The sequence below is a fragment of the Neophocaena asiaeorientalis genome, unplaced genomic scaffold (assembly GCF_003031525.2).
Source record: "Neophocaena asiaeorientalis asiaeorientalis breed wild unplaced genomic scaffold, Neophocaena_asiaeorientalis_V1.1 scaffold62, whole genome shotgun sequence".
In the NCBI taxonomy this organism is placed as follows: Eukaryota; Metazoa; Chordata; class Mammalia; order Artiodactyla; family Phocoenidae; genus Neophocaena; species Neophocaena asiaeorientalis.
The window spans coordinates 5,915,353-5,930,584 of record NW_020175191.1 but is presented as its reverse complement, the minus strand read 5'-3'; the positions used below and the strand labels follow the sequence as shown (position 1 = coordinate 5,930,584).

The following is a 15,232-nucleotide window of genomic DNA, read 5'->3' as shown; positions in this document are numbered from 1 at the left end:
TAAACCCACACACCTACTGTCAAGTAACCTTCAACAGAGGCAAGAACATACAATGGGAAAAAGACAGTCTCTTCAGCAAGTGGTGTTGGGAAAACTGGACAGCTGCATGTAAATTGATGAAGTTAGAACACACCCTCTCACCATACACAGAAATAAACTCAAAATGGCTTAAAGACTTAAACATAAGGCATGACACCATAAAACTCCCAGAAGAGATTATAGACAAAACATTCTCTGACATAGATAGTACCAATATTTTCTTAGGTCAGTCTCCCAAGGCAATAGAAATAAAAACAAAAATAATTAAATGGGACATAATCAAACTTAAAAGCTTCTGCACAGCAAAGGCAACCATTAAAAAAATGAAAAAACAACCTACAGAATGGGAGAAAATATTTGTGAATGATGTGACTGACAAGGACTTAATTTCCAAAACATACAAACAGCTCATACAACTCTATAACAAAAAACCAAACAACCCAATTGAAAAATGGGCAGAAGACCTAAACAGACATTTCTCCAAAGAAATACAGATGGCCAGTAGGCACATTAAAAGATGCTCAACATTGCTAATTATTAGAGAAATACAAATCAAAACTACAATGAGGTACTACCTCACAGTGGTCAGAATGGCCACATTAAAAACTCTACAAATAACAAACGTTGGAGAGGATGTGAAGAAAAGGGAACCCTCTTACACTGTTGGTGGAAATGTAAGTTGGTACAGCCACTATGGAAAACAGTATGGAGGTTCCTCAAGAAACTAAAAATAGAATTACCATATGATCCATCAATCCCACTCCTGGGCATATATCCAGACAAAACTCTAATCCAAAAAGATACGTGCACCCTTATGTTCATAGCAGCACTATTCACAATAGCCAAGACATGGAAATAACCTAAATGTCCATCAACAGATGAATGGATAAAGAAGATGTGGTACACTAGAGGGGTGGGATAGGGAGGGTGGGAGGGAGACGCAAGAGGGAGGGGATATATGTATACATATAGCTGATTCACTTTGTTATACAGCAGAAACTAACACAACATTGTAAAGCAATTATACTCCAATAAAGATGTTTAAGAAAAATAAAGATGTGATACAAATGTACAATGGAATACTACTGAACCATAAAAAAGAACAAAATATGCCATTTGCAGCAACATGGATGCAACTAGAGATTATCATACTAAATGAACTAAGTCAGAAAGAGACACAAATACCATATGATATCACCTATATGTAGAATCTAAAACATGACACAAATGAACCCATCTACAAAACAGAGACAGACTCACGGACATAGAGAACAGACTTGTGGCTGCTTTGTGGGAGGGATGGAGTAGGAGGGTGGGGTTAGCAGATGTAAGCTATTATATATGGAATGGATAAACATCAAGGTCCTACTGTATAGCACAGGGAACTATATTCAGTATCCTATGATAAACCATAATGGAAAAGAATTTATAAGAATGTATATATAACTGAATTACTTTGCTGTACGGCAAAAATTAACACAACATTGTAAATCAACTACACTTCAATTAAAAAAAAAGAGTCTATAATCAAAAAAGCAAACAAACAAAAAAACAACCCCACTTATTGCTCACCCCACCCCTGTGATTCACATTCAGTAGGTTTGGGCTAGGGCCTGGGAATTTTCTTTTCTAACAAGTTCTCAGGGGATGCTGATGCTTCTGGTCTGGGGGCTCCACTTTGAGAACTACTGCCATAAAGTAAAGGAATTCGAATAGGGGCTCTTAACACTTATTTGGTGATTTTAGGGTCAAATCTAGAAAAAGGGCAATTTCATGCTGTTTTTATTTCTTATAATTATTTCCTTTGTGTTTTTCTTTAGATTTTAATAAAATACTTTTTGGAAATAAAAAAAAAATTAAAAATGAGATACTGCATTCTAGTATCAACTTACTGCTTTGACCGTTTCAATAGTTTTCTTTCCAGTAAAGTAACTGTCACCTTGAGTCTCTCCCGGAACCTGCCAGGAACAGAGAGATCCTTTAACAATTTCATTGACAGGTGTTAAAGAGCCAATAAATTAATCTTATATCCAGAAAAGAACAGACATTACTACGTTACGATGACTGTTACATGGTGTTATCAGCTACCATTAACTGAGTACTTAGTGTCAGACACTATGTTAAATGTGTTATATGCATTATCGGAAGAATACCCTGCTCTACAACACGTTTAAAGACAATGCCCAATTTCTCAATTTTTTTCTGATTTTTGATTTACAGTGAAACAACTGCCTGAAGCCTCCTTTAAAAAAAAGCCAGAACGACAATCATTCAATACCAAATCTGGTCAATCATTTGTCCCATAAAATCAGGATATACAGCTGGATTAGGAAGGACTACACAGATTCCTTCCCGTATCAGCTGTGCATGACTTTGACATCTAGTCCCAATTCTAATCCCATTAGAAATTCTTGAAATTACAGTAAATTCCAATAAGATAATTACAGGACACAGTCTGAGGGTCCTGAAAGATTTACTTACTACGGGTTGGTCTTCTTTGGCCACACTCTCCTCATATTCTGCTTCCCTTTGCTGACAAGAGATAGATATGAATGAATTTCAAAGAAAAAACATGACCCCTATGTGAAGTGAAATGAGACAGTGAGAAGCTGCTTCTTTCACAATCCAACCCCCTTATGGCATCTCTGTCTCCACTTGGCTGCCAAAGTGGTGTCAGCAGTCTTGGAAACATCTTTTGGAGCTCAATGGACTTGCACTGACTGAGGTGTGACAGCACTAGACAGGAAACTCGAGCTGAGACAGCGTTGTCAGATACTGACACCCACCAGCACATTTGTAACCAAGGCTGAACACCTTACCATCTCCCTTTCTTCCTCAAGAATAAGAGGCTCCCTTGTTCTCTCCCAAAGTCTCAGAGATTTGTCATGGGACGATGATACAATATAGTCCCCACTGGGGCTTACAGCCAAGCACCATATTTCCTGGTGATGTCCCTGCGGAGAGAAAGGACAAAAAACAAAAATCCTGAGTAAGAATACCTTATTCATAGACCGCTAACTGCTTACATTAGTGGGAAATCAACACTTGATCTTAAAAGAAGTTCTTAAGTACTGAGCAAGCAAAGCAGGCAAGAGGTTACCTCCAAAGTTTGTATGTGTTCAAATTTGTCTGCATCCCACTGCTTAATCTTATGGTCTTTCCCAGCAGTGAAGAAGAGGTGAGACTTGGGAACAAACTTTAGGTACATCACACTGAAAAGTGAGAGAAGTACTCAAATGTCATCAAATTCCTCATCATTAAAAAGAGTCTTATACACATAAATAGCTTTTGAACAGCTAGTTCTAGAGTGTCTGACTATTTATATTTTAGAATTTTTAATTTCTGACTATCTGAGAACACTAAATAATAGACACAGATGCTCCTGGGAAATGATACCTACGGTGACTCAACGGGAGGTCTTTGAAAAGATGACACCTACCTGTCATCATGTGCAAACAGAGACTTGTGGCAGTCCCCAAAGTCCAGACCCCAGATCTTCACATTCCTGTCAGCAGAGCCAGTTGCTATCAGTGCTCCATCCTAGGAGGAAGAGAAGTAAAACATTACTTGATTATCTGAAACTCTAATTGGAGAAAAGCTAACCAGAACATGTATCCCATTTCTTTCAAAAACATTAATGCCAAAAAATTAATTTCATCTCTTTACCAAGAGCACCTACATCCTCTCTTTTACCTACAGATCTACTTATAAAGCTTGTAAGTAAGCAAGAACTCTGTGGCTTAGATGTTTTGGTCCTGCTACAGGACAGTGTTATGCCTTGATGGAGGTTATGTTTACTTTGTTCAACAGATAGAATAAAGAATCTCTAATCTCTGTCATAGAGTTTGGGGGGAGAGAAGAGGGAAAGAGAAGAATAAGGCTGGGAAAGAATCTACTATATAGAATGTTTAAGACCTAGCCCTTTTTATGCCATGTCTCCTATCACTGATTTTCTTACCTTTCCTGTTTTAGCACCTAGTTCAAATTGCTGTCAACGTAACAAGAAAACTGAAAATATTTTCTGACACCAATTTATTCTGTTAATGCACTGAGTGCAGACAAGCTAGAGCAGGGGCCAATTCCTTTTACACAGACTAGACATTGTTTTTAAGTATATATTGCCACTCCTAACCATAACTAGACATTACAAAAAATATGACTTTGGTCAAGAGACTAGAAGTATACATAACGCAAAATACCGTAAATATTGCAAAGTTCCATTTTCCTTACAAACATTATACTTCAGAACAAAGGGGGCTGCCTTTTTGAAAGTTCTTCATATTCTAGGGTGTTCTACCAATTATATTATTTTTATACAAGAAAATACTATTTGGGGAATCCAAAACAGGGAGTTGGTTATGAGGATTAATTCAGGTATCTGTGAAAATATTCTAAAAGCATTAAAGAAATATATATATCTAAGGTATGATTTTTTTAGGATAGTCAGTTATACAACAAACTGAAAAATACTAAGATGAAGCTATCAAGCCAAGAACTAAGATAGCATTTTAGAAAAGACAACTTGTTACTGAGACAGTATTTAAATTTTACTTACATAAGAGATGTCCATGCATATGACAGGCAGTTTGTGTCCATACAGTGAGAGAAAAAACTAAACATTTAAAAATAAAAAAAGAGTATAAATAACTCATGTCTATAAAACACAGGTATAATTTATTACCTGTAGACCTAAAATATAACTTTAAATACAATGCTAAGACTGTTCTGGATTGCTTTATGTCTGTAGTTTCAAAGAAGACAGTCAAACCACTGAAGGTGACTTGACTGTCACCGGCATACAACTCCTGCATGCACTTGCCAAGAATGCTGCAGTATAGTGGAGCCAGGGCTGCTGCAGAAGCCTATTCCCTCAGTCAGAATATGGAACAGAGACGTTCTCTGGATCTCTTAGCTGAAATCTCTGGAGCACTTGTTTCACAACAATATTTCCAGGCCCAATCCAGTCCCACTGAGACTCTGGGCATAGAGCCCAGTAATCTATATCTTTAAAAGCAACTCAAATGATCCTGACTTACAGCCAAGTGTGGAATCACTGCCTAAGACACCTAGCATCGCTCTTAAAACTACTGGCTACGACAGGATTTTCTGTCCACAGATTTTCTGAACATATGAAATACAACTTGCTTTAAACAAAATTTATGAACCAAAGGATTCTTTTAAAACCCTAGCCTTCCTAGTGTACTTGCAATGTTTTGATTCACAAATTTTTAGAAACATACTACTGCTGGGAACACTCAAGGACACTTCTTTATAGTCTCAACCCAAGGTCAGTCAGAAAGAAAGCAAATATCCATAGGCATAACCATTGTACCTTTAAAGTATCAACATAGAAAACTTTCACAGTACAGTCCAGCAAAGACACAGCCAACATCTTTTGATTGGGAGAGTAACTGACACACAGAACTTCTTCATCTAGTTGCAAGGTCCGGGTTTGCTTCACAGAAAGCCTAGCATTACGGAAAGCATCAAGAAAAATGAGTACGAAAGCACAAAAAAATTCCAAAAACCCTCTGGAGCTCAACAGAAATATCAATACATGTCGAAAACCCATTCAATGGTTCCCGATTTTCGCTCCCCCAAAATGGACACAAATAAAAAATGTCCACTCACCTCTTCTGGGTACTGTTTTCATCTTTCACCAACTCAAAATCCCAGAACTTGACAGATTTATCTGCACCACCTGTCACAAAGCCACGCTGAAAATCAAATGACATTTCCGTTAAAAAAATATCTTAGTATTGAAACTTTCATAAGACACCTCAAAATAGTATAAAAGACCATTTTTATTTAATGGCATGGGATAAGAATTAGGATATGTGGTTTTTCCTTAACTCCCTTCATTGCTCTTTATGGGATGCTACCACAGGTCCTACTGGAGAACTCCTAGCAGAGACTAATGTAGTCAGATGATAACTAGTGTAAAGTTCTAGTTATACTTTCATTCAGCATCAGGAAGAAAGACTCAATGAACACTGCAGGGTAAGGCAACAGTCAAAAGAATTTGCTATGAAGTATTCAATTGGTTTTATCACATTTTAGTATTAGTATAAGCTATAAGGACTACAGAGTCAGAAAACTACATCTCAAATATCTATTCTGCTATTTCAGAGATTTGTAACATGGGAAAATAACCTTATAATGACCCTCAGTGTTGGTGCAGTTGTAAAGACTACCTAGTTTATAAAATCATTGTGAAAATAACAATAATGACATGATGGACGTGAAAACACTTTGGAAAAGAGAACACTCTACAAATGCTAGATGTTGCTACTATTTAAATTTTAAATGCTGTTTCATTTCTGACCCCAAATGGCATTACCCAGTCTAAATTCCAGGTTCCGTTTTTTTCCAAAAATATCTACTTTCAATGAATGAAGGTTTGCCACCATTGGGAGTATTCAAATAAATGGGCCACAATCCCTTAAGGTGTCAAATAATATCTCAAAATGTTCTGAGCAACAGCACCATTACTGGAATAAGTACGCAGTTCTCCAGGGTGACTCCTTTGAAGGGAAATACACTGTTATTGACTTGAAAAGGTTCACATATTTACTAAAAAATCACTAGATTTATATAGTCATAGATGTATGGACTAAAAGGGGAGCACAAAAGTCTACTCTATCCTCCACACTGTGTTGCCCCAGGAAGTATTTCCTCTTAAGAAGTATCACAAACCACTGGTACAAAGTCAGGAGGGTAAGCAATTTGATGTCATGGAGCTGATGATGAACAGCAGCTGAACAAGATTTCAAATCATAATGACAGCTATTCATATTATCAGGCACAAGATATGGCACCATATATAAAAGCTAGAGATTAGACAGAAGTGGGCTTTCTTTAAAGAAACCCTGAGACAAATCCCTGTTAGGCAGCAGCAGAACTTGATATAAGAAATGGGAAGTACAGCCAGAGTACTGAAGCCCAGATCTTAACATCTGGTTTAGTTACCTGATCTGGAGAGAGAGACAAGGACCATAAAGCTCCATCATGTGCATCTATTGTCTCCAGCAGATTTCCTGAGGCCAAGTCATAAAGCTGCAGCTTTCCTGTCTTTGGAAGACACAAAATGAACACACTACCTACACAGTTTCATAACCAAGCAGCAATAATGTAGCTAACTGCTCAGGAAACGGGCTTCCACGGTCCATGCTCTGTACTTCCTCTGTGAATAAATGTTGTTAAATCCCCTACGGATATGTTGGGTTAATCCTGGCAGGGTTGCTATACTGTACAAGTAAGGAACAGTACAACCTTGTAGTACAGGACTACTGTCACTTCCACTGGTTTCCTCAACTTCAAAAGGTAAATATCATGGCCACAGGCATTATCAGAATAAACATAAGAGCAAATGGGGAACTTAAAAAACCTTTAAAAAACTTAATCAGTCCTTTAAGTGGACTATCCTCTATGGTAGTTGGCTTAACCAACTCTCGATTTCCCCCTCTAGAATACACTGATAATGAGAAATACTACCTACAATGCTAGGGAGGGCAATGAACTTGAAACAAACAACATCACAGTAGCTTAGAAAGCTATCAGCCACGCTTCCTGTTTAGACCATGTATATGCTGTGGTCATGGTGCCAGCACGGAACACACACAGTGGCAAAGCCTGCTCTATGACAAGCCTGTGCACATGTGGTGGAAAGAACGTAAGGGGAAGACTTGAATCCCAGGGCTGCTTCTCTCTAACTCTGACTGTGGGTAAATTCATCTCCATGAGCCCATTTTTCCATCTGAAAAATGGAGTTTATATCACCAACCCCTCTAAGCTGTTGTGGGGATTAAATGAGATCATGTATGTTAGCAGCATGGCACAGAGACTAGGCTAGGGATTCTGTCTGAGTCATACAAATAGTCTTTGAAGCAATGGGCAAAATGTTTTCCCAATAGCAGATAGCGAATGGACATTTGTTAAAAGAATGAATGAAAACTGAGGAAAACTTTTAACTGAAATTTAATGTTCTTTCACTGACACTGACCCTAAAATCTCTCCAGCTTATTTTACACTTTTTGCTGGACCAAAAATATCCATTATAACATAGGTTTTTCTAATAAAATAATCATGCACACATGGCATTAGTTTAGGGGGATAATAATGACAAATACTTGCAAAGCACTTTTCAAAATATTCCATAGACCTTATTCCACTTTATTTCCACTACCACCCCTGCTACTACCATTCGTGCTACTTCTGCTACTAGTTCTTATTTATTAGTTATTTGCTGGGAGCCAGTCTCTGTGCTAAGTGCTTTGCAGACTGTGAGGCAGGTTATTTACATCATTTTACATGAAAAAACTAAGGCTCACAGGGTTGAGTAACTTGCCCAAAAGGTCTTATAGCCAGTAAGTGGAAGAGCTAGGATTCAAACCTAGGCCCATCTGGCACAAAAGGCTCTGCCAAAAAACAAGTGTCACCATTCCATTGTGTAGATAATGAAACACACTAAGAGAAGTTATATGACTTTCTCCAAATTACCCATTTCGTAAGGGGAAGAACCTGAATCCAAATCCATGTCTGCTTATTCCCTCATGGTTATCTCCCAATCTGATTAGCAGCTCAGGACTTCATCAGTCAGGCTGTCTTTACCAAATGCTTCTATCTGCCACGCATGATGCTGGTACTTAATGTCTTTTATCATCAGTCTTCTCAAAACACAATTACACGTGTGCTCATAAAAAGATGCATGAAAAGCTGATCTCCAAAATGTTAGTGACAGTTATCTCAAGGTCATGATTTTAATTTTCTTCGTAATTTGACATAAGATTTGGTTTAAAAAAAAAACACAAAGAAAACAAAACTTAAAAATAAAAACCTCGCACTTCCCTGGTGGTGCAGTGGTTAAGAATCCACCTGCCAATGCAGGGGACAAGGGTTCGATCCCTGGTCCGGGAAGATCCCACATGCCACGGAGCAACTAAGCCCACGCGCCACAACTACTGAGCCTGCCCTCTAGACCCCGCAAACCACAACTACTTAGCCTGCGCTCAGGAGCCCGTGAGCCACAACTACTGAGCCTGCGCTCAGGAGCCTGTGAGCCACAACTACTGAAGCCCGTGTATCTAGAGCCCGAGAGAAGCCACTGCAATGAGAAACCCACGCACCGTGACGATGATTGGTCCCTGTTCGCGCCGCAACTAGAGAAAGCCTGTGCGCAGCAACGAAAACCCAATGCAGCCCAAAATAAATAAATTAAATAAAAATAAAAACCTCAAAAAAAAAGGCAATGAACTAACACCCTCTCATACTATCTGGCCCTAATACATTTCCCATATGCTAAAATAGGAAGCATATTTCTCAAACAACTTTAAGAATACTGAGTAGAAAAAGTCCCCCAAATCCATGGAAAAGCCTGTTTACCTTTGTTCCTATGACCACCTGCCGATCACCAGGTACAAAGAATGAGCAGAGTGCATATTCGCAGGTCATCGTGCGAATACACTGCAGTGTAGACCTGTGAGAAAGAAGGAATCAAGAACTTGTATGTTACGAGAAGCTGCTTCTCCATCTGAGAGGTCAGCATGTACATTTCATACAAACTTAGCCACACAGAATGATCAATATGAGAAAGGATAAAGTCTGAATAACCCTGGCTTATTACAGTGAAGGGAGAAATTAGTAAGCGGCACCTAACTTTGTTTTCTTTCATGGCGGCTCCCAATCCTAAGGAACGGATTCTACGAAAGAGCTGAGAAAAGCATCTGCTGGGCTCCACAGACTGCCACTACAAAGAAGTGAGGCCAGAGGACTGCAAGTCGAATTAGCATACTGTATCCTTACAAGTTCATTTTACTGGACCATAAGCATTCATCCGTGCAACAAACAGATATCAAATGCCCACTTCCTTCAACATTTACTGAATGCCAGGTACCGTTCTAGGTGCTGGAGATATAACAATGAATTAAACAGAAGAGGCCCCAAATCTCATAAAGCTTAACATCCTCTGGAAATGAGACAAATTGGTGTATCAGGTGCTAGCAGGTGCTATGGAGAAACACAGTACCTGGGGGAAGGGGACCAAGAGTACAAGGGTGGGAAGGGGATAGCAGGATGGCCATGTGATGAGAAGAGAGGGAGAAAGTCTTAGCCAAAAGGGGAATATGGTTCCACGCAGAAAGGGAGCACAACAGCCATGACACGGGCACACGCCTGTCACCTGTAAGGGATAACGAAAAGGCCAGGGTGGCTCCACTGGAGAAGGGGAGAGTGGTAAGAGACAATGTCTGTAAGGACTGTGGCTTGTAGTTAGTCCTTGTGAGATGGACCTCCTGGAAGTGATATAACTTCCATTATAAAAAGATTACACTGGCCGCTGTGTTGAGTATAGACCACAGAGGGGCAAGTAAGGAAGCATGGAAGACTGGTCAGAAAGCTATTACAATCCAGGTAAGAGATGTTGGTGGTTTGAACCAGGTCATGGCAGTACAGGTGATGAGATGTGGTTGAATTCCAGGTGAGTTTTTTTTTTTTAATTTATTTTTGGCTGCACTGGTTCTTCATTGCTGCGTCTTAGCTTTCTCTAGTAGTGGTGAGCATGGGCTACTCTTCATTGCGGTGTGCGGGCTTCTCATTGCGGTGGCTCCTCGTTGCAGAGCATGGGCTCTAGGCAGGTGGGCTTCAGTAGTTGCAGCATGTGGGCTCAGGAGTTGCAGCGCACAGGCTCTAGAGTGCGCAGGCTTCAGCAGTTGTGGCACGCGAGCTCAGTAGTTGCGGCTCGCAGGCTCTAGAGCGCAGGCTCAGTAGTTGTGGCACACGGACTTAGTTGCCCCATGGCCTGTGGGATCTTCCCGGACCAGGGATCGAACCCATGTCCTCTGCATTGGCAGGTGTATTCTTAACCACTGGACCACCAGGGAAGTTTTGAAGGTAGAGCTGATAGGATTTGCTAATGCACTGGACATGAGAGAATCAAGAATGGCTACAAGGATTTGGGCTAGAAAAACCACAGGAAGTAATTATTTACTAATATGGGGAAGTCTGTAGGAACAGAGGGTGGGGAGACTATTGAAGAAATGAAGATCACAAGTATGGTTTGGACATATAAAAATCTGAGATGCCTAATTAGACATCCAAGGGTGATACAAACAAAAGCTTTGGACATATGAGTCTGAAGTTCAGGGAGAGGCTATGGCTAGAGATAGAAGTTTAAGTGTCATCAGCTTACAGAAAGCCACCTGACTAGAGATCACAGAAAGTGAGTGTAGACAGAGAAAAGTTTCAAAGACTCTGCCCTGAAGTATTCCAACAGTTAGAAGTCAGCAAAATAAAAAGGGTCTAGCCAAGACTGAGAAAAAAAAACAGCCAGCAGAGAAAGAGGAAATAATGAAATTCAAACTGTTTCAAAGAGGAGAAAAGTTATCAATTCAAAGACAGTGTCAAACGAAGCTTATTGGTCACTGGATTTTGAAACATGAACACCACTGATGAGATGACAAGAGCTGTTTTGGTGAAAGAGTGGGGATAAAGGCCTGATGGAGAAAAGGAGTCAGAGGATGGGGGGAGATAATTGGACAGAGAGATAAGGATGAAACAGGATTACTTCCTTCAAGATGGGAGATATCACAGTGTATCTGTATGCTGATGCGAACAACCCAACAGAGAGGGAAGATTAATGATGCAAGAGAGGGAGGAAAATTGCTAAAAGGAGAAATATAGCTTGTGATTACCTTTTGGTTTGGAGCACCAACAGTCATAGGAAGAAAGATTATGTGGATACAGGTGCAGCTAAGGTGGGAACGTATGAACATTTTCTAGATGATTCCATTTCTTCAGTGAACTAGGAGGAAAGGTCATCAGCTTAAAGGGGCTACAGGTGTGAGGTGTGAGGAGCGGTAAGAACATGTGAAATAGTCATCTAGGAAAGTGAGGAATGAGAAATCATGGTAAAATTACTGTAAAGCACTAAGAGCCTATTTGAATTTAGAGTAGGAAGTATGCTTGTGTTTTTCTCTAGCCAAGTACAGCAATAAGCTTCAGACATGGAATAAACTTACATTTTTTATACCAAATCTAAATAGGCAATTTTTCCTACTCTAAACTTCACAGGCCTACAGTCAAAATGCACTGAAGATACATTTTGAGGGAACTGTATTTAGGGCCCTAAGAATAACTAACCATCAAGAGTATTAAAAACCAACTCAAAGGGAAGAAAACACTATTGGATAAAGCTATAGAAAGCATCATTTCACAAACCTGTTCCATATCTTAACGGAATCAGCTGCTGCTGAAAGGACAGCGATATTGTCTGAGCTGAATGACAAAGTCCGCACATCACTGCGATGACCCCCGATGGTAATTCTGTTTGTCCTGACAGTCTGAGGAGCTGACATGGATGGATTCAGTGAATATAATTCCACCAAGTTGTTTTGCAGAAGGAAGACAGCCTTTAACTCTCCTTGAGGAGTATGAATCAAGTCAAAGGATCTGCATGAGAAAATATTCATAAATGTTCCAGCAACCATCTTAGCTCACAAGGTTAATTTTTTTCTAGGAGAAAAGCTTTGCAATGCCCTCCATCTATACAAAGTTTGAACAAGTATAAAGGATTTTACAGATAAGAGTGCTCTGACTATTGGACAGTCGTCTAGTATAGGCTTTTAAGTCCAAGAAACCTGAGCTCAGATATTGGCTCTGACTTGTTGCTGTGCATGTATTCTTTTTTATAAGTGACTGCAAATCCTTTTGGAATGTGGGGTATACATTTTTCTTTTTAACTGGCAGCAAAGAACTGTAAGTAAAAAGCTAAAAAGCTATCATAAGGAAACAAATATGAGATGATGAGTAAGTGGGCCCATGGTGAGAGGCAGGAGCTGAGGCCACGATCACCATCTCCAGATACGTAATTTGCAGGGACTGCTTACAAATGGTGGGAAAAGCCGATACAATTTTGTAGCAACACTTCAGATACTTCTCTCAGATACCTCAGCTACTACATTTTCACTCACTTGATTTTGGCAGAAGTTTTGATATTAGTCACCCGTTGGATTTCATCTTGCAGAGTCATTTCAACATTGACTTCAAGGTCTTCCTCCTCCTCTTTGCAAGAATTTAATCTAGAGGAGAAAAAAAAAAAGACTATCATGTTATCACTTTTCTAGAAGAAGCTTTGCTATTACTTGAGTCAAGCTCTGGTCTGAGACCAACAACCTTTATTGAACCCGGAAGAGTCACTTAACCACACGGATTACCATGAGAATTAAACAATGTAGTGTACGTAAAAATGCTTTGTGAACCACAATGCAATTAATTTGAAGTGTTATTCCATCCTATGGGTACCCTCAATAAACGGATTCTGAATGCAAAAGCCCATAAAATTTCTGGGGACAAGTCTTTGTAGTTCAAACTATCCCACTGAAGTAAACTTCTCTAACTTCAGGACTTTTTAGAAAATCCATTACTCTGCACTTATAACCCAACCAAGCCAAAAAAAACCAGAGGTCTCAAAAGATTTGCTTTGGCAAATAAAAAATTTTAAAAACTGGTGACTTTTTATTTCTTTGAGACTTGACAAATTTCAACCACTGAGAAACTGATTTCTATGGCTATAATGACCTATTTATTGTAAGGTTATACCGCCCCCAAACTCCAATTATGTAACTGTCCAACCAGTCTTCCTTCTCACAGTCCCAAAGGTCAGCACTATGCAACCCGGATTCCTTCTGTATAGGCTGTTGTCACTGAAGACACACTGCTAGCCTCTCAGAATTAAATCATTTAGAAGCCATGTTTGAATATCTGTACTGCCTTTCTCGTTCTGTGTGGCTCTGAGTGCAAGACCTAGGAATATGATAGTTATGAAGCTGTATTTAGAAATTAAAAACTTGGCCTACCAGCACTCCATAAAATCTTCCCTAGCATTTAATGGTAATTGAAAACAGAGTAAATACTCCTTTAAAGAAGCCATAGTTTTTCCTTCAGTACTATGTGGCCCACCCACGATACTTGTTGACTAGTAGTAAATATTAAGAAAACACACTTTGCTTTCTTTTTAGCTTTCTTCATCTTCTTGTCTATTTTCTTCTGAATTTCCTCCTTGGAAAGGATACGAAACACTTCTAGCACAGAATCAGTCCCCTAGAAAGGCAAAAGGTTGATGTGAGTCCAGGAGAGGCAATTTGTAATTTAGCTTTTTCTCTGTAAGAACATTTCTCTTTCTTCCCTTACTAGTTGTATTACTATGGACAACTTAATCTCATTGGGATTGCTGTCTCATCTGTAAAGTGGGAATTCACCACTTTCTACAATGTTACTCTGAGACTAAATAAGAAGTTAATGCTTTTTACAGAGTGAAATCAGAAAGAGAAAAACAAATACCATATGCTAACACATATATATGAAATCTTAAAAAAAAAAAATTGGTTCTGAAAAACCTAGGGGCAGGACAGGAATAAAGACGCAGACATAGAGAATGGACTTGAGGACATGGGGAGGGGACAGGGTAAGCTGGGACAAAGTGAGAGAGTGGCATGGACATATATACACTACCAAATGTAAAACAGACAGCTAGTGGGAAGCAGCCACATAGCACAGGGAGATCAGCTCGGTGCTTTGTTTCCACCTAGAGGGATGGGATAGGGAGGGTGGGAGGGAGACGCAAGAGGGAGGAGATATGGGGATATATGTATACGCATAGCTGATTCACTTTGTTATACAGCAGCAACTAACAGAACAATGTAAAGCAATTATACTCCAATAAAGATGTTAAAAAAAACAGAAAAAAGAAGTTAATGCTTTTAAATTGTTTAGAAAGGCAGGGATTTAATAAATGTTTGCTAATAATAAGAAGAATAAGAGCAATTACTGTTGTCGGGCTAACAGAAGTTAGGGAATATAGGTCCACACAATACCATATAAGGAAATCTTAACAGGACCAAAGAAAAATTCACCTCCACACTGAATACGAAAGAAGAACAAGTCTCTAAAGGAAGAGCCAAGTCCTTGTTATTTTCTCCTAAGCCTGGTACTCACATGGCAAGCAAGAATCCTGCCTGTCCTGTCGACTGCAAGGTTCACAACTCTGTCCCTTCCTTCCCGCATTATGGAACCAGCTTTTCTACATGTAAGGATGCGCTGCAGAGGAAGCAAGAGAAAAGATGAAGGTTAATAGTTCTGTTGACCCCTGAAAAGACACGATCCCAAGAAATGCAGGTGACAAAGATCTTCCCTAAAATGA

At 39.4% G+C, this 15,232-nt stretch overlaps 1 protein-coding gene across 3 annotated transcripts in view; it reads right to left on the bottom strand.

Moving 5' to 3' along the window:
• WDR3 (WD repeat domain 3) overlaps positions 1 to 15,232 on the bottom strand; it is a 37,014-nt gene that overhangs the window by 10,265 nt on the left and 11,517 nt on the right. For all 3 annotated transcript variants that reach the window (XM_024764939.1, XM_024764940.1, XM_024764941.1), the window contains 14 exons: positions 15,028 to 15,129; positions 14,036 to 14,133; positions 13,005 to 13,112; positions 12,253 to 12,483; positions 9,421 to 9,514; positions 7,009 to 7,110; positions 5,671 to 5,756; positions 5,372 to 5,507; positions 4,595 to 4,651; positions 3,479 to 3,579; positions 3,140 to 3,251; positions 2,859 to 2,993; positions 2,521 to 2,571; positions 1,932 to 1,997 (listed from right to left, as the gene is read on the bottom strand). In XM_024764939.1, the coding sequence (XP_024620707.1) occupies positions 1,932 to 1,997; positions 2,521 to 2,571; positions 2,859 to 2,993; positions 3,140 to 3,251; positions 3,479 to 3,579; positions 4,595 to 4,651; positions 5,372 to 5,507; positions 5,671 to 5,756; positions 7,009 to 7,110; positions 9,421 to 9,514; positions 12,253 to 12,483; positions 13,005 to 13,112; positions 14,036 to 14,133; positions 15,028 to 15,129 (1,479 nt within the window). The remainder of the gene's footprint in view (positions 1 to 1,931; positions 1,998 to 2,520; positions 2,572 to 2,858; positions 2,994 to 3,139; positions 3,252 to 3,478; positions 3,580 to 4,594; positions 4,652 to 5,371; positions 5,508 to 5,670; positions 5,757 to 7,008; positions 7,111 to 9,420; positions 9,515 to 12,252; positions 12,484 to 13,004; positions 13,113 to 14,035; positions 14,134 to 15,027; positions 15,130 to 15,232) is intronic.